At 43.2% G+C, this 27,988-nt stretch overlaps 1 protein-coding gene across 1 annotated transcript; it reads left to right on the forward strand.

Moving 5' to 3' along the window:
* Window positions 1-149: 149 nt before the first annotated feature.
* SERINC3 (serine incorporator 3) lies at window positions 150-27,361 on the forward strand. Its single transcript, XM_032142959.2, has 11 exons — window positions 150-318; window positions 8,669-8,830; window positions 10,026-10,219; window positions 11,939-12,018; window positions 13,287-13,424; window positions 16,631-16,800; window positions 18,748-18,838; window positions 19,637-19,817; window positions 22,316-22,543; window positions 23,181-23,357; window positions 27,227-27,361. Exons 1-10 carry the CDS (start codon window positions 280-282, stop codon window positions 23,317-23,319), a joined length of 1,422 nt encoding a protein of 473 aa, XP_031998850.1. The 5' UTR covers window positions 150-279; the 3' UTR covers window positions 23,320-23,357; window positions 27,227-27,361.
* The last annotated feature ends 627 nt before the right edge of the window (window positions 27,362-27,988 follow it).

A 27,988-nucleotide genomic window follows, 5' to 3' on the forward strand; every position in this document is an offset into this window, starting at 1 on the left:
CAATGAATACAAATGATGTAAGGAATGACACCTTTACAGTTCCAGCAACCCCAAGATGGTTTAGCCCCGCCTTCCCCCTCAGCCAATGACAGGCGCCCCCTCGGCCGCTCCGGTCGCGGACGGTGGGCGGGGCCACGCCGTGACGCATCCGTGCGCCTGTGGAAGGCTGCGTTTCCGGCCTGAGAAACCGTCGTGTTTCTGGGGAGACGCCTCAGCTGGTAGTTACCGCCGCGTTAGAAAGCAGCCTCAGGACCGGCCACCTCCATCACTGGCGTCACCATGGGGGCTGTGCTGGGTGTCTTCTCCCTCGCCAGCTGGGTGAGTTCGGGGTCGCGAGTCCTCGCCGGACCTGCGGTTTGGGGGGAAAGGCCTCAAGCCCAGACCTGCACGGGCCTTGGCTCCAGAGGTCTTCGGGATGTCAGGAGGCCCTGGGCTGCAGAGGGTCTCCGGGGCCCCAGACGCAAATCCGCGATACCCTCAGGTCCAGGTTAGGCGGCTCGCTCTCCGGTTTCCTCAGGGAACGGAGGAGGCTAGGCCGCCATTGTTTACAATTCGGATGGCTCCGCCCTGCGAGGCTTCCTGACTGTAGGTTCCTGTGGAGCTGGAGAGGGACCAAGGAATCAGAGCGCCCAGCGCGAGGGCTCCGGTTCCTCCCGAAGCACCTCTTAAGGTGCCATCATTTAGTTCTAGGTGGCTGAAGTAATATTTTTATCCCCTAGCACGGGATTTGCCAAAACTACAGAGTATGTGGCAAAGCTGGGATTTTAGCGGAGGCTTGTCTGCAGTTCAGGTGCAAGGGAAAGAAGGCCTTGTGGATTGTTATTCAAAATTGGAAACCAGGGCCTGAATATTTTGGGACTGCTATAAGTCATTTATCCGAGGATAATCACCCCAGCATTCCTCTCCTCGAGAACGGTTGGGACAGTGAAGTGAAGGTTTAATCACCTTGTAAACTGTAAACATTTTAAAGAGAAAATTATAGGGCTAATAAAAGAGTATGCTGAGTTCCCTCATTTACCCACTTCAGAGGAGCGTGATTCCTTGACTCCTCATTCTCCAGCTGATGTAATTGACCAAGTGTGTAGAAAAAGCACACTCAGTTTCTCTTGCTGTACTCACAACACACTTTTGACACCAGATGTGTGGTGTGTGGGGATTTTCCCCCAAGCCTCAGGCAAACAATCAGCTCTGCAGGGGATGCCAGCTTGGTGCCCTACAAGTCAATTCCAAAGCTCTACTTGGAGATAGTATCAAATCACACAAGTGGAGGGCTCAGTCTCACAAGACTGTGCCCACTTTCTTTGCCAATGGCATGCCTCAGGTTGTTTTACCTGTGCTTCTGACCGGCCACCTATAAATCAGTTCCCATGACCCTCCTTGGCTTTGATTAATTTGGTCACAAAACTCAAGGAAACATGTTTACTGGTTTATTATAAAATATTTTATTGTGTGTATTTATATTTTTTTAATTTTAGATTCAGGGTACATATGCAGTTTTGTTACATGGGTATATTGCCTTATCATGAGGTTTGGGCTTCTAATGATTCCGTTGCCCAAGCAGTGAACACAGTATCCAATAGGTAGTTTTTCAACCCCTGCCCCTCCCCCTCCTTTCCCACTGTTGGACTCTCCAGTGTTTATTGTTGCCATCTTTGTGTCTGTGTTCCCAGTGTTTAGCTCCCACTTGTAAGCGAGAATATGCTGTATTTGGTTTGCTGTTTCTGTATTAATTCACTTGGGATAGTGGCCTCCAGCTGCATCTTTGTTGCTGCAAAGGACATGATTTTCTTCTTTTTTATGGCTACTATTAATGTATTTTTAAAGATACAGATGAAGTGATATGTAAGACAAGGTATAGGGGAAGGGGTCTGGAGCTTCCATGCTCTGTCTGGGGCAGGGGCGCCATCTCGGCTCTCTTCAGCCTCCTCCTCCTGGGTTCAAACGATTCTCATGTCTCAGCTTCCCGGAGTAGCTGGGATTATAGGTGTATGCCACCATGCCCAGCTAATTTTTGTATTTTCAGTACAGACGGGATTTCGCCATGTTGGCCAGGCTGGTCTTGAACCCCTGGGGTGTGAGCCACCATGCCCAGCCAAAAGTTCTTCTGAACTTTGTCCTTTTGGGCTTTTATTTTATGCAGGCTTCATTATGTAGTCAGCATTCATTAAATCATTGGCTTTTGGTGACTGGCCTAACCTTCAGCCCCTCCTTGGAGGTTCAGGGGTGAGACTGAAAAGTCCCAACCTCCTCCTATGACCCTCCCACATCATGAAGCTACCTAGGGGCTGCCAGTCACCAGTCATCTCATTAGCATACAAAAAGACACTGGTTATTCCAAGGACTTTAGAAATTGTGTGCCAGGAAATGGGAACCAAACATACATATATTTGACAGTATTACACCAAGGATTCTGTTTCAGCTCTTTCTACTATTTTTCTTTTTTCTTTTTTCTTTTTTTTTTTTTTTTTGGAGGGGGACAGAGTTTTGCTCTGTCACCCAGGCTGGAGTGCAGTGGCTCAGTCATAGCTCACTGCAGCCTTGAACTCCTGGATTCAAGTGATCCTCCCACCTCAGCCTCCCCAGTAGCTGGGACTACAGGTGTGTGACACCATGCCTAGCTTCATTCCACTATTTCTTAGGAACAGAATGTATTTTAAGGTTGCTGGTCCTAAATCAAAAGAGTGTTCCATTTTTAAGGGCTTTCTTGAGAGCAGTGGTTTTCTAATTATTCTGACCTTGACCTAAAGAAAGATTGTACGTAGTTGACCTGATGCACCCATATAGAGACAAAGTTTTATGAAATAATCGTTTACTGTACAATTTTTCTTTTATCTTCTATCACGCTAGAAAATCCTGGTGAGTTGAAGGCCGGGCATGGTGGCTCACGCCAGGATGGTCTCAATCTCCTGACCTCGTGATCTTCCCGCCTCGACCTCCCAAAGTGCTTGGATTACAGGCGTGAGCCACCGAGCCCGGCCCGGCTTTTACTCTTAAATTATATGGAAATCTATTACAGAGTTTGAAAAAACGAGTGATGTGATCTGGGCCTGTGTTTGAACAAGGTGGATTCTGGTTGCTGTGTGGAGAATAGACGGTAGAAAAGTAAAGGTAAAGCAGTGTAGGCTGGGAAAAATCTTCCTCCGGCCTTTTGGGTTCTGTTTCCGGGGGCTAGTGAATTAAACTGACCAAACAGATTATTTAGAGGAACAAGAGTTTATGCATGCAAGACATGTACACACAGGAGTGCTCAGTAACAGTAACTCAAAGGGGGCGATTAGAACTTGAGGCTTTTTTTTTTTCCTTTTTGAGACCAAGTTTCATTCTTGTTGCCCAGGCTGGAGTGCAATGGCGGGATCTCGGCTCACTGCAATCTCCACCTCCCAGGTTCAAGCGATTCTCCTGCCTCAGCCTCCCAAGTAGCTGGGATTACAGGCATGTGCCACCACGCCCGGCTGATTTTGTATTTTTAGTAGAGATGGGGTTTCTCCAGGTTGATCAGGCTGGTCTCGAACTCCCGACTTCAGGTGATCTGCCCACCTTAGCTTCCCAAAGTGCTGAGATTACAAGTGTGAGCCACTGCACCCAGCCAAGCCTTTCTAATTTAGTAGGAAAAAGGAAGCTGGGAAAAAGGCTTCTATGAGAAGAACAAATAGGTTTCTTTAGGAAGACAAGTTTGTTTTTAGGAGAATAAATAGGAAATAAGTTTGTGGTAGTAGTTGTTTATGCAGGTATGGCAGGTCTTTCCAGCTTCTTCATGATCTGAAAACTTCCCTGGAGAGGGACTTTATGGCAGCCTCATTTCCCAGAAGTTGCTGCTTTTAGTCAGATAAGAGAAGCTCCCAGAAGGCTTTTTTTTTTTTTTTTCTCTGCATCTGTTGAAGCTCAGATGCCTTCAGCTTAAAATAATCTTTATAACAATTCAGGGCTTCTCTCTCTTTTTTTTTTTTTTTTTGAGGCTAATTTTGCATGTTTAGTAGAGACAGGATTTCACTGTGTTGGCCTGGCAGGTGTTAAACTCTTGACCTCAGGTGATCTGCCTGCCTTGGCTTCCCAAAGTGCTGGGATTACAAGCGTGAGCCACTGTGCTGGCCAACTCAGAGCTTCTGAATGGGTCACTACAGCTGTGAGATGGGAACTTTTGCGCTTAATCCAGATGAGAGTTGATAGTTGTGGCTTGGACAAAGGTGATAGCTAAGGATACTGTGAAAATGGTCAGATTCTGGATATATTTTAAGGGTAGAGCTGATGTACTGACAGATTGGATGAGGATTTTGGGAAAAGGGAAGGCATTCAGGATGACTCCAGGTTTTGGGCCCAAGCAACAGGAAGAATAGAGTTGTCATTTACTGAAATAGGAAAATGACATAACATATAGTAGGACAGATTTGTCGCACAGATATTTACTGAGTACCTGCTCTGTAAAGATACAAAAGATATAACATTGTAAAGATAGTCTCCCCTTCGAGATATTCTTAAGACAACTATAGGTAAGTAAGTTTATTAGTTTGCCAGGGCTTCATAACAAAGTACCACAGACCGAGTGGCTTAAACCAGTGATTTCTTATCTCTGAATTCTAGAGGCTGGAAGTCTGGGATGAAGGTGTCAGCAGGGTTGGTTCCTTCTAAGGGTTGTGAGAGAATCTGTATCATGCCTCTCCCCTGGCTTTTTTTTTTTTTTTTTGGGTTTGCTGGCAGTCTTTGATGTTCCTTGGCTTGTAGATCTCTGCCTTCACATGGCATGTGGAATTCCTCCTGTGTTGTAAGCTTTTGTCCAAGTTTCCCCATTGTATAAGGACACTGTTATATTGGATTAGCTGCTCACTCTACTCCATATAACCTCATCTTAACTTACTACATCTGCAGTGACCAAGTAAGGATACATTCTGAGGTATTGGGCATTAGGACTTCAAGATAAGAATTTGTGGAGGACATGCCTCTGCAGTGTTTGGCTTATACGGTATAGTTAAGAATTGGAGACTGAGACTGGCTGGTCAATTTCCCATTGCTATTGCAATTACAAATAATAATGGCTACCACGATATATTGAGCTGATATATATGTCAGGGATTATACTAGGTTCTTTATATTCCTGACATCATCTCATTCTTTGCTCAATAACCCTGTTTGAGTAGGTGGTATTATGCTCATTTTTACAGATGAGAAAACCGAACTTTTTTAGAATGTTAGCACCTTGCTGCAAACCACACAAAATTATCATAAAGTGCACACAAGATACCATCTATAAAAAAATGAAGATTATTCCTGGGACCGTATTTTAAGACCAGAGTTATCCATTGTTTACATCTGCTAATTCTGAATTAGCCTGTCCTTGTAATATGACTTGATAATGTCACCCCTCAGAGCAATTTCAATCAGTTTCCTAATCAAGCATAATGACTCAAATTATATCCTCTCTTAGCTGGGCATGGTGGTGCTCGCTTGTACTCAGGAGGCTGAGGCCAGAGGATCGCTTGAGCCCAGGAGTTCGATGCTGCAGTGAGCTATGATCACACAACTGTACTCCAGCTTGGGCAACAGAGTGACACCTTGTCTCTTTAAAACAAAACCAAGGCTGGGCATGGTGGCTCACGCCTGTAATCCCAGCACTTTGGGAGGCCGAGGCGGGTGGATCACGAGGTCAGGAGATCGAGACCATCCTGGCTAACACAGTGAAACCCCGTCTCTACTAAAAATACAAAAAATTAGCCAGGCCAGGTGGCGGGCGCCTGTAGTCCCAGCTACTCGGGAGGCTGAGGCAGGAGAATGGCGTGAACCCTGGGGGGCGGAGCCTGCAGTGAGCCAAGATCGCGCCATTGCACTCCAGCCTGGGCGACAGCGAGACTCTGTCTCAAAAAAAAAAAAAAAAAAAAAAAAAAAAAAACCTGTAATCCCAGCATTTTGGGAGGCCGAGGCGGGTGGATCACTTGAGGTCAGGAGTTCGAGACCAGCCTGGCCAACATGGTGAAACCCCGTCTCTACACAAAAATTAGCTGGGCATGGTGGCATGTGTCTGTAATCCCTGTAATCCCAGCTACTTGGGAGGCTGAGGTAGGAGAATTGCTTGATCCCAGGAGGGTGAGGTTGCAGTGAGCCGAGATGGTGTTACTGCACTCCAGCCTGGGCGACAGAGTGAGACCCTGTCTCAAAAAAAAAGAAATAAAGAAATAAAATTATATCTTCTTTCATGTAGTGTGGTCATTAACAGATTTTAGCAGACTAAAGATCTAGGTTACTCTTTTTTTTGAGATGGAGTCTCAGTCTGTCACCCAGGCTGGAGTGTAGTGGCACAATCTTGGCTCACTGCAACCTTGGCCACCCGGGTTCAAGCAGTTCTCCTGCCTCAGCCTCCCAAGTAGCTGGGATTACAGGTGCCTGCCACTGCACCTGGCTAATTTTTGTATTTTTAGTAGAGACGGGGTTTCACCATGTTGGCCAGGCTGGTCTTGAACTCCTGACCTCGTGGTCCACCTGCCTCGGCCTCCCAAAGTGCTGGGATTACAAGCATGAGCCACCGTGCCCGGCCCTAGGTTACTCTTTAAAAAAAAGGAGGTAAAGTTGATCTAACATAAAGTTAACCATTTGAAAATGTTTAGTGGGCCGGGTGCAGTATCTCACGCCTGTAATCTGGCACTTTGGGAGGCCAATGTGGGTGGATTGCCTGAGCTCAGGAATTCAAGACCAGCCTGGGCAACATGACAAAACCCTGTCTCTACTAAAAAATACAAAAAAAAATCAGCTGGGGGTGGTAGTGCACACCTGTAGTCCCAGCTACTTGGAAGGCTAAAGCACAAGAATTGCTTGAACGCCGTGAGCTGAGATTGTGCCACTGCCCTCCAGCCTGGGCAACAGAGTGAGACTGTCTCAAAAAAAATAAAATAAAAAGCATATAGTGGCATTTAGTACATTCACAATGTTTTGCTGCCATCACATCTGTCTAGTTCATCGCCCTAAAGGGAAACCCCCTTACCCATTAAACCATCACTTCCATTTCCCTTTCCCTCAACCCCTAATCTTCTGTCTCTAGATTCACTTATTCTGGATATTTTATTATATAAATGCACTAATACAGTATGTGACCTTTCATGTCTGGCTTTTTAAATAACTTAGCATGATGTTTTCAGGGTTCACCTGTGTTCTATCATGTATCTATCTATTATGTCTGAATAAGCCATTGTATAGATAGGCCAAGTCTCATTCTGTTGCCCAGGCTGGAGTGCAGTGACATGATTTCAGCTCAATGCAACCTCCACCTCCCGGGTTCAAGCAATTCTCCTGCCTCAGCCTCCTGAGTAGTTGGGGCCACAGGTATGAGCCACCACGCCCGGATAGTTTTTGTATTTTTAGTAGAGATGGGGTTTCATCATGTTGGCCAGGCTGGTCTTGAACTCCTGACCTCAGGTGATCTGCCTGCCTCAGCCTCCCAAAGTGCTGGGATTACAGGTGTGAGCTGCCGCACCCAGCCAGATATACCATATTTTACTTAGGCCATATTTACTTATCAATTAATGGACAGTGGGTTGTTTCCACATTTTGGTGATTGTAAATGGTGGTGCTGTGAATATTCGTGTACAAGCTTTTGTTTTAATAGCTGTTTCAAACAAAACAGCTATTGGGGTCGGGTATATACTTTTCTGGGTCATATGGTCATTCTGTGTTTAACTTTCTGAGGAACCTGGTTCCTCTTGAATTGAGCTAAATGGCCCTTGCTGTTATTATTTATCAGAGGGTTTCCACATAGTGTTGCTTTATTTTTTTATTTTATTTTATTTTATTTTTGAGATGGAGTCTCACTCTGTAGCCCAGGCTGGAGTGCAGTGGCGCAGTCTCGGCTCACTGCAAGCTCCGCCTCCTGGGTTCACGCCATTCTCCTGCCTCAGCCTCCTGAGTAGCTGGGACTACAGGCGCCCGCCACCAGGCCCAGCTAATTTTTTTTTTTTTTTGGAGATGGAGTCTCGCTGCCGCCCAGGCTGGAGTGCAGTGGCGCAATCTCGGCTGGATCTCAGTTCACTGCAGGCTCCGCCCCCCCGGGGTTCACGCCATTCTCCTGCCTCAGCCTCCCGAGCAGCTGGGACTACAGGCGCCCGCCACCTCGCCCGGCTAATTTTTTGTATTTTTAGTAGAGACGGGGTTTCACCATATTAGCCAGGATGGTCTCGATCTCCTGACCTCGTGATCCGCCCGCCTCGGCCTCCCAAAGTGCTGGGATTATAGGCGTGAGCCACCACACCCGGCACGTTGCTTTATGTTGTAATATCAGCTTTGGTAACTTGGATTCGCAGTAAACAGCAAGTGGAGTTAGGTTTATATTTTTCTCATTTTAAAACAAATGATGCTCTCAGAATATAATTAACATTTATTGAACTGTTAATGCATTTTAGGTAGTGTTGAGTGCTCATTTAATACAGCAAAATCTGAGGGAGGAAAATTCTATTATTGAGCTCATTTTACAAATGGTCAAATGGGGATAGAGTACGTAACTTGCTGGGGTAAAAAGTGGCAGAAATAATATTTATTCCAGAGCCCATACTTTTATCCACTTGCTCCCAGCCATGATTCTCTCAGTTAAAACTATAAAGCCTGATTTGCCTCGCTTTCTCTTCTGTGACATCTGTGTCATAAAGGAGTCTACTGAAGGTGTTCTTAGGTGACCATGGTGTGCTCATTCCAGGTTCCATGCCTCTGCAGCGGTGCCTCATGTTTGCTTTGTAGTTGCTGTCCTAACAGTAAGAACTCCACGGTGACTCGCCTCATTTATGCTTTCATTCTCCTCCTGAGCACTGTCGTATCATATATCATGCAGAGAAAAGAGATGGAAACTTACCTGAAGAAGGTAAGAAGTAACAATGCCCTTAAGGTATTGGTTACTTTTATTTTTATATTTTGCAAAATTCTAGTTTTATTTCTTCATTGTTAATCAAGTTCATTGTAATTTGGAGATTTTTTACTTACATGGGGGTGTGGTCAAAACACAGAAATATGAGGACATTAGTCCTTTTCCAGAAATACAGAATGAACATCTGGGCTCCAGTCGAACAACTGAGAGAAAACATTAAAAGGGTGGCTCCAGAACATTTTCTTTCCTTATGTGTTAAAGGTCGAAGCATCTAAACTGGGCTAGTTCTTCACCTTTGGAAGGACTCAGTCGTAGCTGGAAAATCTCATGGGAAAGTGGCACGCAGCCTCTTCATCCTAAAAGAGCAAAGAAGAGAGAGCATTTTTTTTTTTTTTTTTTTTGAGACGGAGTCTCGCTCTTTCACCCAGGCTAGAGTGCGGTGGCGCGATCTCGGCTCACTGCAGGCTCCGCCCCCCAGGGTTCACGCCATTCTCCTGCCTCAGCCTCCCGAGTAGCTGGGACTACAGGCGCCTGCCACCTCGCCCGGCTAATTTTTTGTATTTTTAGTAGAGACGGGGTTTCACCGTGTTAGCCAGGATGGTCTCGATCTCCTGACCTCGTGATCCGCCCGCCTCAGCCTCCCAAAGTGCTGGGATTACAGGTTTGAGCCACCGCGCCCGGCCATGAGAGCATATTTTTTCGAAACAAAGTCTCACTCTGTTGCCCAGGCCGGAGTGCAGTGACATGATCTTGGCTCACTGCAACCTCTGCCTCCCTGGTTCAAGCAATTCTCCTGCCTTAGCCTCCCGAGTAGCTGGGATTATAGGCATGCACCACCATGCCCGGGTAATTTTTTTGTGTTTTTAGTAGAGACAGGGTTTCACCATGCTGGCCAGGATGGTCTCGAACTCCTGACCTCGTGATCCACCCACCTCGGCCCCCCAAAATACTGGGATTACAAATGTGAGCCACTGTGCCCAGCCGAGAGAGCATTTTTATTTTTAAAATGCAAGTTATTTATACTGTTTGGTAACAAGATTGTAAATGAATCGGAAGACAAAGAGAAAAATTCCATAGTCAGTCTTGCAGTTGTTGAAGTAGTTAATTTTCTAAATCCAGTCTTTCCTGCGATGGGGTAGAGTCTCTGTCTAAATGTAGATATTCTTGTAACATTGAAATTGCTTTTTTCCAGATTCCTGGATTTTGTGAAGGGGGATTTAAAATCCATGAGGCTGATATAAATGCAGATAAAGATTGTGATGTGCTGGTTGGTTATAAAGCTGTGTATCGGGTCAGCTTTGCCATGGCCATCTTTTTCTTTGTCTTTTCTCTGCTCATGTTCAAAGTAAAAACAAGTAAAGATCCCCGAGCAGCAGTACACAATGGGTATGTTAGATTTATGATTAACTGGTTACATTATGGTGTGGCTCTTCCTTCCCTTCAGCAGTTAATATTGCCATTCTGATGGAATCAATGGAATATGTAAATGAGTGGCTCAGATGCATTTCTGGTCTATTATGCATGTGAAATTGTTTTAATGTCATTTTCAATTAGATTGCTGTAACATGGAGGGGATAGGGAGTCTTGTCTTTTTATTTTCTTTTTTTTTTTGAGACGGAGTCTCGCTCTGTCGCCCAGGCTGGAGTGCAGTGGCGCAATCTCGGCTCACTGCAAGCCCCGCCTCCCGGGTTCACGCCATTCTCCTGCTTCAGCCTCTCCGCGTAGCTGGGACTACAGGCGCCCGCCACCACGCCCGGCTAATTTTTTGTATTTTTACTAGAGACGGGGTTTCACCGTGGTCTCGATCTCCTGACCTCGTGATCCGCCCGCCTCGGCCTCCCAAAGTGCTGGGATTACAAGTGTGAGCCACCGCGCCCGGCCCTATTTTCTTCTATTAAATTCCTTTGCTTCATGTTCTTAGATTTTTATTGAACACCTGTTAAATAGTTGAAGCACTATGCTAGATACTACATACACACACTTTTTTCTTTCTGTTGTTTAAAGATAAACATGTACCTGATAAATTTAAACAGTGTACAAAAAGTCAGTGAATATATATGTGCTACTGATTTACATATTCTATTGCTTCTGACTCCTGACCACCTTTTACCTATGTTTCTAATTCTCTCCCCCTTTTTTTTTTTTTTTTTTTTGTTTTTGGAGATGGAGTTTCACTCTTGTCACCCAGGCTGGAGTGTAATGGCGCGATCTCGGCTCACTGCAACCTCCCCCTCCCGGGTTCAAGTGATTCTCCTGCCTCAGCCTCCCGAGTAGCTGGGATTATAGGCACCTGCCACCATGCTTGGCTAATTTTTGTATTTTTAGTAGAGATGGGGTTTCACCATGTTGGCCAGGCTGGTCTAGAACTCCTGACCTCAGGTGATCCGCCTGCCTTTGCCTCCTGAAGTGCTGGGCTTACAGGCGTGAGCCACTGCGCCCAGCCCTATTTCTAATTCTCAAAGACTGAATGGTGTTTTACAAACTTGATGTGTATTATAATCTCCTTTTTACAGATGCAGTAACTGCATTGCAGACAGGTTAATAAATTGCCTGAGACCTGTTAACCAGTTGGAGGTTGGAGCTAAGATTGAAACTTAGATCTGTCCAGCTCCAAAGCCTAGTTCTTTCCACTCTGCCATACAAGGCAGTCATTAAAGATCATGAACTGAAAATCAGGTGCCAGTGATGAGCTGTGTCATTGTGGGCAAGGTTTCTGTGCCCTGTGTTGTAAATAGAGGATTTGTGATTACTTTTCATCCAGACCTTACAGTTTGGCTCTGCATGTACCTAACAGTGTTATTTTAGAACTCCCAGAATGCTAGAAAAATGCCTACCTTTAAGTGCTAAAAGTAGGGAGACTCTAAATTTTCAGTTTTCTCTGGTAATAAATGTGAGTGATTTATCCTCTAGGCTAATGTTGTCCTTTAATTGTGTGAAATATTAAATGAATTAGCCTATTAAATGAATAGTCAAATGAAGAAAATAGTCCAGACAATCATGTTGGGAAGAAAGCTATTAGGCTATTATTTTTGCATTTCAGAAATGAATTTTTCTAAGTATAAGGGTGAAACAGCATTTCATAAATGCATTTTTATATTTTAATAGGTTTTGGTTCTTCAAAATTGCTGCCCTTATTGGAATCATGGTTGGATCTTTCTACATCCCTGGGGGCTATTTCAGCTCAGGTAGGGTTCACCATTAAGGGGGTTAATTTTAAACTATATAAACTCTATAGATGATTGAGTTAAAGCTACATTTTAGGCCAGGCGCAGTGGCTTACACCTGTAAGCTCAGCACTTTGGGAGGCCAAGATGGGCGGATCACCTGAGGTCAGGAGTTTGAGACCAACCTGGCCAATATGGTGAAGCCCTGTCTCTACTAAAAATACAAAAATTAGCCAGGCGTGGTGGTGCACACTTGTAATTCCAGGTACTCAGGAGGCTGAGGCAGCAAAATTGCTTGAACCTGGGAGGCAGAGGTTGCAGTGTGCCAAGATCGTGCCACTGCACTCCAGCCTGGGCGACAGATCAAGACTCTGTCTTAAAAAAAAAAAAACACTACATTTTAATTACTGTTTTTGCAGAACTGACAAGTAAATGAGATGGTATCCAATTAATATGACTTAGTACCTGCAACTCAATAGATACATATATTTTTTAGACAGAGTCTCACTCTGTCTCCCAGGCTGGAGTGCCGTGGCACGATCTCAGCTCACTGCAACCGCAACCTCCACCTCCCGGGTTCAAGCAGTTCTCTGCCTCAGTCTCCCGAGTAGCTGGGATTACAGGCGCCCACCACCACGCCCAGCTACTTTTTGTATTTTAGGTAGAGACGCGGTTTCACCATCTTGGCCAGGCTGGTCTTGAACTCCTGACCTCATGATCCACCTGCCTCAGCCTCCGGAAGTGCTGGGATTACAGGTGTGAGCCACCACGCCCGGCCGCAACTCATTATTAATATGTGGATTTAAGTCAGGAGGCATTCACCGCACCTCTCAGATTTTCTGGAACCATATGTTAATCTTTGGCAATATCTTAATAGTTTGTGTTCTCACTTGATGGAATACAAAGCTAATCAGAGAGCCTGTCAAAATAAGGACTTACAACTCCTGTGCTCCCCTATCTGTCTTAACCTACTTCCTAAGCATGGCATCAGGTGACATCTTTAGATTTCTACTGTAATTTTTCTGCCTCTAAAAGAAAAGACTTATAGTATCATTTGGAACTCAGGTCCCAGGCTCCCCTTGGCACAAGCTAAAACATATTTTAAAAGGTCTGAAACCCAGTAGAAAGCTTTTAAGAATGCCTTTGAGTTTGGAATCTTGCTGTACTGCTGGAGACAGAATGTCTTTACCACCTCTGTCTTGTTTTAATTGAAATCCGTTCAGAATGTTGGATCTTCTGAAATGTTACTCTATGGTAGAGAAATAACTTTGTTCTCTTGGTTCTTGTAGTCTGGTTTGTTGTTGGCATGATAGGGGCTGCCCTCTTCATCCTCATTCAGCTGGTGCTGCTGGTAGACTTTGCTCATTCTTGGAATGAATCATGGGTAAATCGAATGGAAGAAGGAAACCCAAGGTTGTGGTATGCTGGTAGGTATCTCTACTCACCTATGTTAGCCATACTGCTACATTAAGCGGGATGTACAATAAAAATCATCATTATAGTCCTAGCAGCTATAGTCCCCAGGGACAGAAGTCCAAGGTGGGAGAATGGCTTGAATCCAGGAGTTCAAGACCAGTCTAGGCAGCATATTGAGACTCCATCTTTACATTAGAAAAAAAAAATTTGCCAGGCATGTTGGCATATACCTATAGTCCTAGCTACTCAGCAGGCTAAGGCAGGAGAATCTGTGGAACCCAGGAGTTCAAAGCTGCAGTAAGCTATCATCATGCCACTGTACTGCAGCCTGGGTGACAGAGCAAGACCCGATCTCTAAAAATAATAATAACATTAAATAAAAGGAAAAAAATCTATAATTTCCTGAATTTGGCTCTGAATTATATGCATCACTGGAAGAAAGTAGCACAGATAATATAAATCGTTGGATTTTCCCAGTTTATTTATTTCGAGAGTCATAATGTAATTACATGTGTTTAGATAAGGAAAAACAGTTATATTTAGTGGCTTAGTTCTGGTTTTGATAACCTTGTTTGCATGGAGAGGAAACTCAGATGGGTTCAACATATGAGACAGCTGCCCACCTACTTTAGGCAGATAGGAGTGAGTAGTCCTTATGGCCTTATTCAGAAAGGGACCCCACACCTGCTATGAAAAACTTTCTGGTGGGAAAGGGGCACTTATAATTTCTAGAGTGATAATAGGATTTAACAGTAGCTTGCGAATATATTTTGGCTGTGTTAGAGCCTTACTACCTCATAATATACATTTGCACACATTTCTGATTATTTCCTTAGGACAAATTCCCAGAAACAGAAGAGTCAAAGTGTATGAATATTTTAAAATGCTTTTAGTACACACTATCGAATTGCCCAGTTTTATTTTCATTTGATTTAGTTTTTAAAAATATTTACATATGTTTTTAAAAATACTATGTTTACCATAAAGACAAATGATAGAACTTTTTTTTTTGAGACGGAGTCTTGCTCTGTCGCCCAGGCTGGAGTGCAGTGGCGCAGTCTCGGCTCACTGCAAGCTCCGCCTCCCGGGTTCACGCCATTCTCCTGCCTCAGCCTCTCCGAGTAGCTGGGACTACAGGCGCCCGCCACTACGCCCGGCTAATTTTTTTGTATTTTTAGTAGAGACGGGGTTTCACCGTGGTCTCGATCTCCTGACCTCGTGATCCGCCCGCCTCGGCCTCCCAAAGTGCTGGGATTACAAGCGTGAGCCACCGCGCCCGGCCAATGATAGAACTTTTAACTTTATGAAGACTAAAACATGCAAATCTCTACCTATCTGCAACCCATTTTCCTTTCCAGATGTAGCCACTCTTGTGGACCTTTATGTATTTATGCATTCACCTTGCTTTTGTATTTAAATGTAAACAGGATTGTACTGTATATTGTTCCATGACTTGCTCTTTTCACTTCCTACATGATGAATATTCTTCCTTACCAGTGAGTGTAGGTATGTCTTACTCATTTAACTGCATTCAAGCTCCTGGCATGGAGTTTACTGTAAGCCGCATGGTATTCCATTCCATACAATTCCATGGCATTCCATAGCAGAGTATACTGTAATTCATTTAACCTTTACCCTGGTGTTGGTCATTTAAATTGTTTGTAATGACAATTTTATCTTTATCTATTTTTTTCTTTTTTTTTTTTTTTTGAGATTATGTCTCACTCTCTCACCCAGGCTGGAGTACAGTGGCACAATCATGGCTCACTGCAACCTCTGCCTTCCTGGCTCAAGCTATCCCCCTCAGCCTCCCAAGTAGCTGGGACTACAGATACACACCACCACACCCACACTACCGTGCCCACACCACAATGACCGGCTAATTTTTGTGTTTTTTATAGAGACAAGGTTTCGCCATGTTGCCAGAACTCCTGGACTCAATCGATCCACCTGCCTTGCCCTCCCAAAGTGTTAGGATTGCAGTCGTGAGCCACCACACCCGACTGTTATTTTCTTTAATTCATTTTGGATCATACAACTCTAGAAGAATTTATTGAGTTGCAAATTGGTCATACTTTATAGTAACTAAGTGTAGAAAAATCTTGTATATTCAGATGCGAAAACATTAAGAAGTGTGCTAGTAACTTAATATACATCATTTAATTTTAGACATGCAAAATTCATTGAGATAAGTAGAAACTAGTTTTCTTACATCTGGGCTTTGACTTGAATACAAGTTAACTGAGCTCATCATTCTTGCAGTTGGTCTAAGTGTACTGTATGTGCTGTTCCATGTTTTCTAATTTTCAGAGCTACACAGCTAATTGTTTTGTTTGTTGTTTGAGATGGGGTTTTGTTCTGTTGTCCAGGCTGGAGTGCAGTGGCACCATCTCGGCTCACTGCAACTTCTATGTCCTGGGCTCAAGCAATCCCCCCTGCCTCAGCTTCCCAAGTAGCTGGGGCTACAGCCTCATGCCACCATGCCTGGCTGATTTTTGTATTTTTTGTAGAGACAGGGTTTTGCCATGTTGCCTGGGCTGGTCTGGAGCTCAGGCTCAAGCAATCCACCCACCTTAGCCTCCCAAAGTGCTGGGATTACAGGCATGAGCCACCATACTCAGCCAACACAGCTAATTGTTGATTTTCAGTGTGAATGGAAAGGACCATTACTTTAGATATTAAAAAATAGCAAATGAGCCACTTTTCCAGTTCAGGGATGTAGTCTTACTGTTTGTGATGGGAAATGAGTTTAGATAGCCAATGGCTGCAGAGGAAAAAACTGTCATAAAAAGATAACAGTGTGTCTATTCTGTTTTCCTCTAACACCATCTTGGCATGGAGCTTGCTGTGAACTGGGTCATTTTGAGGGTATAGGAATCATTTAGGTTCCTAAGAAAAGCTCACAATATATGTTGATTAACATATAGGTAACAGTTAACTCTAGCTGGAATGATCAAATGTCTGGTAATCAACCCATGAAATCAAATTAGGTAATTCAGGAAGTGAATTCAGTTGCTTGGTGGATTTTGGAATTTAACATCAAGCCAATTGAATACAATCTTGATACTTTAACCTTGAGGCCTCTGTAATTTTACTGTAAATTACCCTAGAAAAGTGAAATAATGTGTCATCATTTTTATATGGAGTGGAAGAAAATTGGCCTTCATTATTAGTTTATTATAATTGTGGTCATTCATATTGGTTTCCCTTTCTGCAGCTTTACTGTCTTTCACAAGCGCCTTTTATATCCTGTCAATCATCTGTGTCGGGCTGCTCTATACATATTACACCAAACCAGATGGCTGCACAGAAAACAAGTTCTTCATCAGTATTAACCTGATCCTTTGCGTTGTGGCTTCTATTATATCGATCCACCCAAAAATTCAGGTATGATTGTTTACTACTTCTTTCTCCTGTGAAAGGTTTTTAATTCTAAGCTTAAAATCTAGGTACCCTTTCTTATGAATTTATGTCTAAGTTTATCCACTTGAACATTTTTCCATATTATAAAATCTTCATAATTCTATTTCATGCTTATATCATAATTAAATGAATTTCACTATCATTAAAAAAAAAAAAAACCCAGGTAACTTGAAAATTTATAGTGCTTTTTTTTTTTTTTTTTTTTGAGATGGAGTCTCGCTCTGTCGACCAGGCTGGAGTGCAGTGGCATGATCTTGACTCACTGCAACCTCTGCCTCCTGGGTTCAAGCAGTTCTCTGCCTCAGCCTCCCGAGTAGCCGGGATCACAAGCATCCACCACCGGGCCTGGCCAATTTTTGTATTTTTAGTAGAGATAGGGTTTCACTGTCTTGGCCAGGCTGAACTCTTGACCTCGTGATCCACCCGCCTCGGCCTCCCAAGGTGCTGGGATTACAGGCGTGAGCCACCACGCCTGGCCGGGAATGAGTCTTTTTTTTTTTTCTTTTTTTGAGACAAAGTCTCACTCTTGTCCCCTAGGCTGGAGTGCAATGGTGCAATCTCAGCTCACTACAACCTCCACTTCCCACGTTCAAGTAATTCTCCTGCCTTGGCCAGGCGCCTGCCACCATGCCTGGCTAATTTTTGTATTTTTAGTTGAGACAGGGTTTCACCGGGTTGGCAAGGCTGGTCTCGTACTCCTGACCTCAGGTGATCCACCCATCTCAGCCTCCCAAAGTGCTAGTTTTACAGGTGTAAGCCACCGCACACGGCTGGGAATGATTCTTATGAGTCATTAGCCAAGATATTTTAGGGGAATTAAACTGTGAAAAATAATTGATTTTAATATTTTAAAACAAAACTCATGCTCTTGAGTTCTAAATACCATAGTTTAGGCTGGGTGTGGTGGCCTAACGCCTGTAATCCCAGCACTTTGGGAGGCCAAGGCGGGTGGATCACTAGAGGTCAGGAGTTCAAGACCAGCCTGACCAACATGGTGAAACGTCGTCTCTACTAAAAATACAAAATTAGCTAGGCGTAGGGGCACACACCTGTAATCCCAGCTACTTGGCAGGCTGAGGGGAAGGAGAATAACCTGAACCCTGGAGGCAGAGGTTGCAGTGAGCTGAGATTGCGCCATTGCACTCCAGCCTGGGCAATAAGAGTGAAACTACAGCTGGGCGCAATGGCTCATGCCTGTAATCCCAGCACTTTGGGAGGCCGAGGCGGGCTGATCACCTGAGGTCAGGAGTTTGAGACCAGCCTGGCCAACATGACGAAACCCCATCTCTACTAAAAGTACAAATATTAGCTGGGTATGGTGGCGGGCACCTGTAATTCCAGCTACTCAGGAGGCTGAAGCACGGAGAAACTTGAACCCAGGAGGAGGTTACAGTGAGCTGAGATCGCACCACTGCACTCCAGCCTGGGTGACAAGAGCGAGACTCTGTCTCAAAAAAAAAAAACAAAAAACAAAAAAACAGTTTAAAAAAATTCATGGAGTTATAGATATGAAATATGAAAATTCTATCTAGACCTCACCTTTCCTTTTAAAAGTGAGAAAACAGAAGTCTCAAAGAAATGATAGGTCTCACCCAGCTACTAGTTAGTTGCAAAGCTGATCTTAGATCTTTTCACTACACCAAAGGAGTAGAAAATCAAAGGCCTTGTGTGATGCACAGGAATTTCTAGGATCATGAAATGCCTTGAGAACCAGTAGTACTTGCTTCATCTTTCTGGGTTCTTTTGTGAGCTAACTGAACTGAAAGATTGCTTGTCACCTTTCAACTCTCAAGAAGAATCTGAAACTTCTTCAGTTACTGGCAGTTGAATTAATCCCAGAGAAGTGCACTGCATTTTGGAAAGTCAGCCCTTGGCAGTCCTTGTGCCACTGTTTTCCTTTTGATTCCATAGGAACACCAGCCTCGCTCCGGCCTCTTGCAGTCCTCCCTCATCACCCTCTACACTATGTACCTCACCTGGTCAGCCATGTCCAATGAACCTGGTAAGGGAATGTCAACACATTCATTTGATAAAAAGAAAGGAAATCAGCCCTTACATAGGTGGTACAAAAACTAGAGCTAGAGCAAATGTGAAACCAGCAAACAAAACTTAAATGTACAGTGTTCACTGTAGGTTTGTAGGTATTTACCTTTCACATTTTAGTCCCCACATCTATTCATAGCTATTTATAACTGACAGTCTAAACGGTCAGAGTCCTTTAGATGGTCTAGGCTTCACCTAACCTAGGCTGAGTCAAACTAGTTAAGAGCCATGGTCAAGGGCTTTGGCCCTTTGTTTTGACTGAATTTTAGTTTGATGTCACAGGCTCTAGAAGAAACAGCTGTAGGAAATCTCCTTTTGTAGTTATTATGGGATTGTTTCTCAGTAGGATATTCTATGGGCTTCTTTTAAAGGAAAACAATTAATGCTGACCCCCCCCCATGATAACTTATATTTTGTTCTTAAGTAACTATGTGAAAACCAAAATAGAGATAAACTTCTGTGCTTAAAACCTTGGCACTAAAGAATTAAAAAGATTTGTCAGTCAAACTACAAAACCAATAAAATCAATAATGATGTTTATGAAATTTGACAGATTCTGTTGTTCTTTTCTTTTTTTCCTAATTCTAAGTCATTGATTGTGACCAAATGTGTTACTGACTGCTAAATTTCAGATTTTTTAAGTAAAGCATTCCCATGTTTCACATCATGACTGAATGATATGTAAGGAACTCCTCAAGTCCTTTCTTGGAACAAGATGAACTGTAACCAAGGATAATAAAAATTTTCTCATTTTCAGATCGTTCCTGCAACCCCAGCCTGATGAGCTTTATCACACGCATAACTGCACCAACCCTGGCTCCTGGAAATTCAACTGCTGTGGTCCCTACCCCTACTCCACCGTCAAAGAGTGGGTCTTTACTGGATTCAGATAATTTTATTGGACTTTTTGTCTTTGTTCTCTGCCTTTTGTATTCGAGGTAAGTTAAAAGGTACTTAGAACAAGATTTTCATGGAGGTTGATAATAAAGTGAAGAAGCTGTTTTGCTTTCAAAAAGCAGCATGAGAAATAAAAAACTTCGCTCTCTTTAATGAAAAGTTCTTTACTTGCTTCAGTTACAGAGCTGTGTACATATATATTTTTTTGAGACAGCGTCTTGCTCTGTCACCTAGGCTGGAGTGCAGTGGCACGATCTCAGCTCACTGCAGTCTCCACCTCCTGGGTTCAAGCAATTCTGCCTCAGGCTCCCAAGTAGCTGGGATTACAGGCACCTGCCACTATGCCTGGCTAATTTTTGTATTTTTAGTAGAGATAGCGTTTCACCATGTTGGCTAGGCTGGTCTCGAACTCCTGACCTCAGGTGATCCTCCTGTCTCAGCCTCCCAAAGTGCTGGGATTACAGGTGTGAGCCATCATGCCCAGCCTGTAGTAAGTTTTGAAATTAGGAAGTATGAGTCCTCCAAATTTGTTCTTTTTAAAAATTGTTTTGGCAGTTATGGGTCCTTTGCATTCCCATGTGAATTTCAGGATCAGCTTGTCAATTTCTGCAAAAAAATATGTAGTTGGGATTTTTGTAGGGATTGAGTTGAATCTGTATAGACCAAATTGGGGAGTATTGTCATCTCAGCAATATTAAGGCTTCCAGTCTGTGACCATGAAGATAGCTTACTGAAGTCTTCTTTACTTAAACCATTTATTTAAGTCTTTAATTTCTTTCAGTGGTTTATAGTTATTAGTATACAAATCTTAAACTTATTTTGTTTTTAAGTGTTTTATTCTAAATAAAATTCTAAGTATTTTATTCTTTTCGATGGTATTATAAATGAATATATGTTTTCTTAGCTTAACTTTTGGGTTGTTTATTGCTAGTGTATAGAGATGTGATTGGTGACCAGGCACGGTGGCTCATGCCTGTATTCCCCACACGTTAGGAGGCTGAGGTGGGAGGATCGCTTGCGTGCAGGAGTTTGAGACCAGCCAGAGCAAGATAGTAAGACCCTGTCTCTATAAAAAATTAGCCAGGTGTGGTGGTGCAATCTGTAGTCCCAGCTACTTGGGGAGGTGGGAGGACCAATTGAGCCCAGGAGGTCAAGGCTGCAGTGAGCTGTGATTGTACTGCTACAGTCCACCTGGGTGACACAGTGAGCCCTCATCTCAAAAAGAAAGAAATACAATTGATTTTTGTGGTTTTTTTTGTTTTTTTTTTTTTTAAGAGAAGAAGTCTTGCTCTGTCATCTAGGCTGGAATGCAGTGGTGTGATCATAGTTCACTACAGACTCAAGCTCCTGGTTTCAAGTGATCCTCCCACCTCAGCCTCCTGAGTAGCTGAAACTGCAGGCACACACCATCATGCCCAGCTAATTTTTAATCTTTTTAGGAACAGTCTTGCTATGTTGCACTGGCCAGTCTTGAGCTCCTGTCCTCTAGCGATCCTCCCACCTCAGCCTCTCAAGTAGTTGAGATTACAAGGCGTGAGCCACCACACCCCGTCCTGATTTCTGTATATTGATCTTGTATCCTGCAACTTTGGTGAACTTATTTATTGGTTCTAATAGTTTGCATGTGTATGTATTCCATAGGATTTCCTATAAACAAGATGAAGTCATCTACAGATAGAGATAGTTTTACTTCTTTTCTAATCTGGATACCATTTATCTCTTTTTCTTGCTCTGGCTAGAACTTTACTACATTGTTGGATAGAAGTGGTGAGAGTAGGATCCTTGTCTTGTTCCTAATCTCAGGGGAAAAGTTTTTAGTCTTTCTGTTAAGTATGATGTTAGCTCTGGGTTTTTCATTTGTTCCTTTTATCAGCCTGAGGAGGTTCTACTTTGACTGTTTTTATCATGGAAAGGTATTGGATTTGTGAGATGTTTTTTCTGTGTCTGTTGTCCTTTATTTGTATTTACATTTTTATTCAGTCATTTAACAAACTTTTAGTGAACACCTGTAGTGCTAGAAATACATAGACTAAGGTCATTATTAAGGCATTCTGTGAATAGCAAGGAAGACAGGAGTGATACGTGCAGTGGCAGAAGGAAGCCTAGGAAGCTGTGGGAAGTCGGAGGAGTGTCTTGTAACCTAGCCAGTGAGGGGTGATGTCAGGGAAGGCCTTCCAGAGGACATGACAGCAAGTCAGAGAAGTGAAGGATGAGTAAGTTAGTTGGAAGGAGGTTGGCGCATGGTACATTCCAATCATAGAAGCGGCACTTGTGAAGTCACGGAAACAGACACTGAGAGCATAGTGTGTTTTATGAAACTCCTAAGCAATTAAACCATCACATCAAGTAGTAACTGATGACAGTGCCATCAGTCTTATGATGATAGGCAGCAGTTCAGAACTTTAAGCAGGATCTTCAGAAAGCTTTCAGTCTCCAGAGTAGGAACAGCTCAGCAGTAAGTGTCTTGTATACAGGCCAGTGGCAGCAGTTCATTGTCATGGCCCCTTTCTGATTTGTCTTCCTTGGGATCACTTTCCAGCATCCGCACTTCCACTAATAGCCAAGTAGACAAGCTGACCCTATCAGGGAGTGACAGCGTCATCCTTGGTGATACAACTACCAATGGTGCCAGTGATGAAGAAGATGGACAGCCTCGGCGGGCTGTGGACAACGAGAAAGAGGGAGTGCAGTATAGCTACTCCTTATTCCACCTCATGCTCTGCTTGGCTTCCTTGTACATCATGATGACCCTGACCAGCTGGTACAGGTAGGAGACACAGACAAAACAGACGGAAGACCATAAAACCCTTGGATGGCCTATAAAATCTCATCCATTGTCCTGACCTCAGAATCCTTGCTCTTACCCATATAGTGAGGTTGGGTTAAATACTCTTGACTTTATCCCCTCTAGCATTTAAAACCCATTGGAATTCTTTGCAGTGCAAATCACTGGGAGCTCTTACAGAGTTGAGTTAATTGAGAGAGAAAATCATGACATAAAGCAATCTGACCCATCTTTGTTCACTAATTTTCTGTGTATAGAGATGGCCATGTCAGAGCATTCTGGTTCACGTAATAATGTACTAAGGAAGGAAAGTTTCAGGGAGGCTATCTCAATCTAGACTTTTGCCAATAACTAGGAACATCTAAAGAACTTTGCCTTGATAGGGTCTTTCATGCTGGCAAGAAGAAAAGTCATTTGAGAGGCAGAGACAATGAGTTCTTTAGTTCTTGGTCATAAGAACTAAAAATAGCAGCTTCCTCTGGTCCCCTGCAACCCTACTGGGGGGTAGTGCCAGCCAAGTTTCACTGGAGAATTTCTTGGCCTTGGCTGGGGGCTGCAGGAGGGTGATAGAAGTCGGGTAGACCGGGCTCTTCTACCTGACTCTCTCTTGTTTTCTTAGCCCTGATGCAAAGTTTCAGAGCATGACCAGCAAGTGGCCAGCTGTGTGGGTCAAGATCAGCTCCAGCTGGGTCTGCCTCCTGCTTTACGTCTGGACCCTTGTGGCTCCACTTGTCCTCACCAGTCGGGACTTCAGCTGAACCCCTGAGTGCGAAGGACAGCACTGAAACTCACAAAGGTCTCCTTCACCAAAAACCCATATACCTTTTAAGTTTGCTTCAACTAGAATATTAAGTGAATGCTTTGCAAGTTTGACTGTATCCAGGTTTATATCAGAGGATGAGATTGAATAATGCTTGATGCAGAATCTAAACTTCTCATTTATCTGTATATTATGTTTACTTCTAAGGATATAGCACAAAGGGAACATTTTTTGTTTAAAGTGAACTACAGCTGTGCTGTGAAGAGAGTTCTTTATAAAGCCTGTAGGTTCTTTTAACTTTGGTTTAAAATGTAAGATAGGAAAATGTTGGATATTTGAGGCCATGCTTAATATATTTATATTGCAGTATCCTTTAAAAGCAAAAAAAAAAAAAAATGCATTTATATTACAGTTTTCCTCTATGAAAGTCCTTACTTATATGATACAAGCACTGTGTTTTGTGCTTAAACTCTTCAGAGGGGTAGCATCAAAGTTCTTGGGGAAGGATTGTATATGTGGGTCCCTTCCCTAGAAGAATGGTGGCTGATATGGCTACTGCTTCTACATCTTGAGTTTTTTAACTTACTTTTTTTACACTGTAGTATTGATACTGCTTGATTCAAGTCTGGTGCTTTGCCAGATGTATTAATTTCCATAAATGCTTTGTGAGTTTGGTTAAAATGAAGATTCACTTGGGAAAACACTGCAGCTTTAGTCTATGTTATTATCTTGTTATGAGAATGTAAAAGTAAAATGCATGTGAATTTATTACATTTGCACTATGAAGGTATTTGTTAAAATAGAAAGACTTAAGATTTTAAGGCTCTTTCTTCCAACAGCTTTTATGAGTTAGCAGCCATTCTTTATTTTCTGGATAGCCAGGTTTTATCAAGCTTCTAGTCAGGATGCTCCTATTCCTTCTAAAAATTACAGTCTGGCTAGTGAGCAAAGTAATTTATTCAAAAGTCCTAAATATCTTCTCTAGGTAAGACACTTGGTAGATGAGAGACAGGGAAGGCATTGTCAAGAAACATTTTCATGAGAGGTGGTGTGCAAAAAGGTAGAATAAAAGAGTTCTTTCAACAAAGATTTACTGTCTATTCTGTACTAGACCCTGTAGGTTTTGGGGTACAGTGTTTGGACTTTAATAGCTTAGAGAAGAGAGCAAATGAGCTGACAGGGGGTTATAATGTGAATTAGTGCTGTGGTTTAGGAATTGGAGAGAACTCAAAGGAGAGGTATTTGGTGTAATGGTAGGCTTTCTGGAGAAAATGATATTTAAGCCAAGAACTCTTAGAAGTTAGCTAAGAGAGAGATGGGAAAATGAGGTGACATTGCTGGAGTAGGTAAAACTGCATGTTAAAGGCAGGAAGATGGGGAAAAAAAAGTTCAGTAAAGCTGGAATGGGGAAATGTAGTCAGGGGCTGAATTTTAAAGGGCTTTATCAACCTCAGTAAAGAGTTTGGACCTTATTTTGAGGGCGGCTGAAAACATATTCATAGTGTCATGAACAAATTTTATCTTCAGTCATTTGGGCTGATATATAGAGAATGGATTTAGAGAGATGAGACCAGGAGCAGTCCATATGAGATGTGAAATAGAGAAGTGGAATCTTAGGGATAGGGAGAAATTGACAGGTGAGGGCTACTTAGCAATTAGAATTTTTTTTTTTAATTTTTAATTTTTTTTTTTTTTTTTTTTTGAGGCAGAGTCTTGCTCTGTCGCCCAGGCTGGAGTGCAGTAGTGCGATCTCAGCTCACTGCAAGCTCCACCTCCCGGGTTCACGCCATTCTCCCACCTCAGCCTCCTGAGTAGCTGGGACTACAGGCACCCACCACCATGCCTGGCCAATTTTTTTTTGTATTTTTAGTAGAGATGGGGTTTCACCATGTTAGCTAGGATGATCTCGATCTCCTGACCTCGTGATCCACCGCCGCAGCCTCCCAAAGTGCTAGGATTACTGGCATGAGCCACTGCGCCTGGCCAGCAATTAGAATTTTAACACTGGCAGTTATGAATAATATGAAGGAGAGGTAGATTTCTGAGTGATTCTGGTTTAACCAGCTGGGTGGATAGTGGTTCCATTTATTCAGGTGGCAAACAGGAAGAACGTCTTTGAAGAAGAATGGAGGTAGGTGGTCTCTTAAGAATGGTTAAGAGGCTTGGGAGTCAGACTGCTTGGGTTTGCATCCCAGCTTTGCCATTTTCTGGCTATCAAACTTGTCAGCTAGTATTTGTTGAGTACGTGCTATGATTTATGACCACAGTCAGCTGAGCCTCAGTGTTGGTGCCTAGTATACAAGATTGTTAAAGAATAAAGTTGTTTTGCAAAGTGTAACCCATTTTTAGCACTGACAGTAGCTGCTGATCTCATTATGGGCTAAAATAAGACAATATTCAAAGGTCAGAGATATTTAGCCAGAATCTGATGGAGGCTGGATTTCAGATGTTGTTACAGAATTAGACAGAGGTACACAGAGGGGACAGGCTCAGTTAGGGTAGAGGTGTGGGGTAGGGAAGCAGGACTTGATATAAATTATTGGAATCATTGTCTTTTAAACCAGTGGTTTATGTCAGGGTATAGCGTTTCAAGGGATTTGAGGGACAGATGGGGAAATGTAGCCCCTTATTTTGCCAGTGTGAAGCAGATACCCCGCTTTTCTTTATAGTAGTGGAGTCAGCTTAAGAGCTTTAAGGTCCTAAACTTCAAAAACATTACAGTGCCCCATCCTCCGCCTTAATGTAATTCAAAATACAAACAATACTAAACTGTAAAATAAATGTAACAAAGTCCAATAAAGTTTTTATTTTTTTCTCATGATGATAACTGATATTAATTTGAAGTAACAAATGCTCTTTAAAAGTCGGGAGGCAGTGTCCCTGCTTTGCTTGATCCTACCTTAAGAAGTAGTGAAGTCTGCCTTTTAGTAGGAAACCCAGTAGTCTAATCAAGACTCAAGTGAATTGTACATGTGAGTGCTGAATTATACATAAGCATAAGACAGCATTCTGAGTAAGGCCAGGATCATCATTTAAAGCAGGGGAGTATTTTGAGTCATCAGATCTCAGGGTGGCGTCTCATTCCAGATGAGTACCTTTGTGTTTCATCACTATGAAAGGGCTTGCCTAGCCTTGGGGAATGTGGGTTGGGGCCCTGGCTTTCAGATCAGGGACATGCTCTAGGAACTCATCAAAGGCAATAGCAGTGGCTGCCACTTTTACCTCGTTAAAGCTGGGAGAAAGCTTCTAGGTCCATGCTGGACTCCTTTACTTTCTAGGTTGGTCTTGTGGGGTATCTGGTTGGGAAGTAAAACTTTCTCTTGATAATCAAAGAGACTGCCTGCCAAAGAGTAGCCATGGATCTGGTTCTCAGTATAGAGGTTTTGTTTTTTTTCTTTTTGGCTAGCCAAGTGAGGAATGGAGAAGGAACAAAGAAATCTGTAACTGGTTCTTTTTTCTTTTTTTTAGATAGTTTTGCTCTGTTGCCCAGGCTGGAGTGCAGTGGGGCCATCTTGGCTCACTGCAGCCTCCACCTCCCATGTTCAAGCAATTCTCCTGCCTCAGCCTCCTGAGTAGCTGGGACTACAGGCGCGCACCACCACGCCTGGCTAATTTTTGTGTTTTTAGTAGAGGTGGGATTTCACCATGTTGGCCAGGCTGGTCTCAAACTCCTGGCCTCAGGTGATCCACCTGCCTCAGCCTCCCAAAGTGTTGGGATTACAGGCGTGAGCCACTGCACCTGGCTGTTTTCTTTTTACACATTCAGGCTAAAGCGAGTATTCACATAATGAGTTGTGCATTGATCTGTGCAGATTGGTAACAGATAGTAGGCTTATGCTTATTAATGGAAGCTGCTGTTCATCTCTTTACTCCTGTTGTGTTGGTCTGTCCGTCCTGTTACCTAGGCACCCAACTCAGTGATGTCCTAATTACTGCTGGATGACTCAAGCCACACCATGCCTATGTTCTCAGGTGAAGAAGAATAATAGAAACCACATAGATGGGTAGGTGTACCAAGCATTAAACAGACAGTATCCACATGCCTGTAAGGTGGTGATTATTTCCCTCCCTCCTTCCTTTTACGTATCAGTTTGAGGCTTAGAGAAGTTCATCACTTGCCTATGGTTACTCAGCAAGAGGTGAAACAGAGAAACCCAGGGCTTGGCTTAAGAGTTCTTTTTTCAGTTAGACCCCAGTGTCTCTTGGCCCATAAGAATATAAGAGATAAGATTTATTAGAGACATGTAGGGGAGTAATCTGGCTTACTAATGACTCATCACCAACTCACCAGATCTACCATGGGAACCTAGTTTTTGTCTACTCTCAGGCACAGAGTGTTTGCTCCTCTACCCATCACTGACAAAGTCAAGTTAGTAGTCACCCGAAGGCAGTGACTCATGTCTTTTACTAGGTCAGCTATCCCTAGTGGCTGGCACCTACTCAGGAAAAAGCATGAATATTAGGTTAAAAACGTTTTCCCCAGAAGAGTGGTACCCCAAAGGGTCTTATTACTTACCCTTTAAATGCGATAATGTGAAACTTTATTGCCATTGAGTGTATGGGTACCAAACTAGTACTGTGTAAGGAGGGGGCAGGGGGCATCAAGAAAATACTGACTCATGGAAAAGGGCCTCATAAGACTGCTGTGAGAGAAAAGGATTTTAACA

Source organism: Hylobates moloch, unplaced genomic scaffold (assembly GCF_009828535.3).
Source record: "Hylobates moloch isolate HMO894 unplaced genomic scaffold, HMol_V3 SCAFFOLD_21, whole genome shotgun sequence".
NCBI lineage: Eukaryota > Metazoa > Chordata > Mammalia > Primates > Hylobatidae > Hylobates > Hylobates moloch.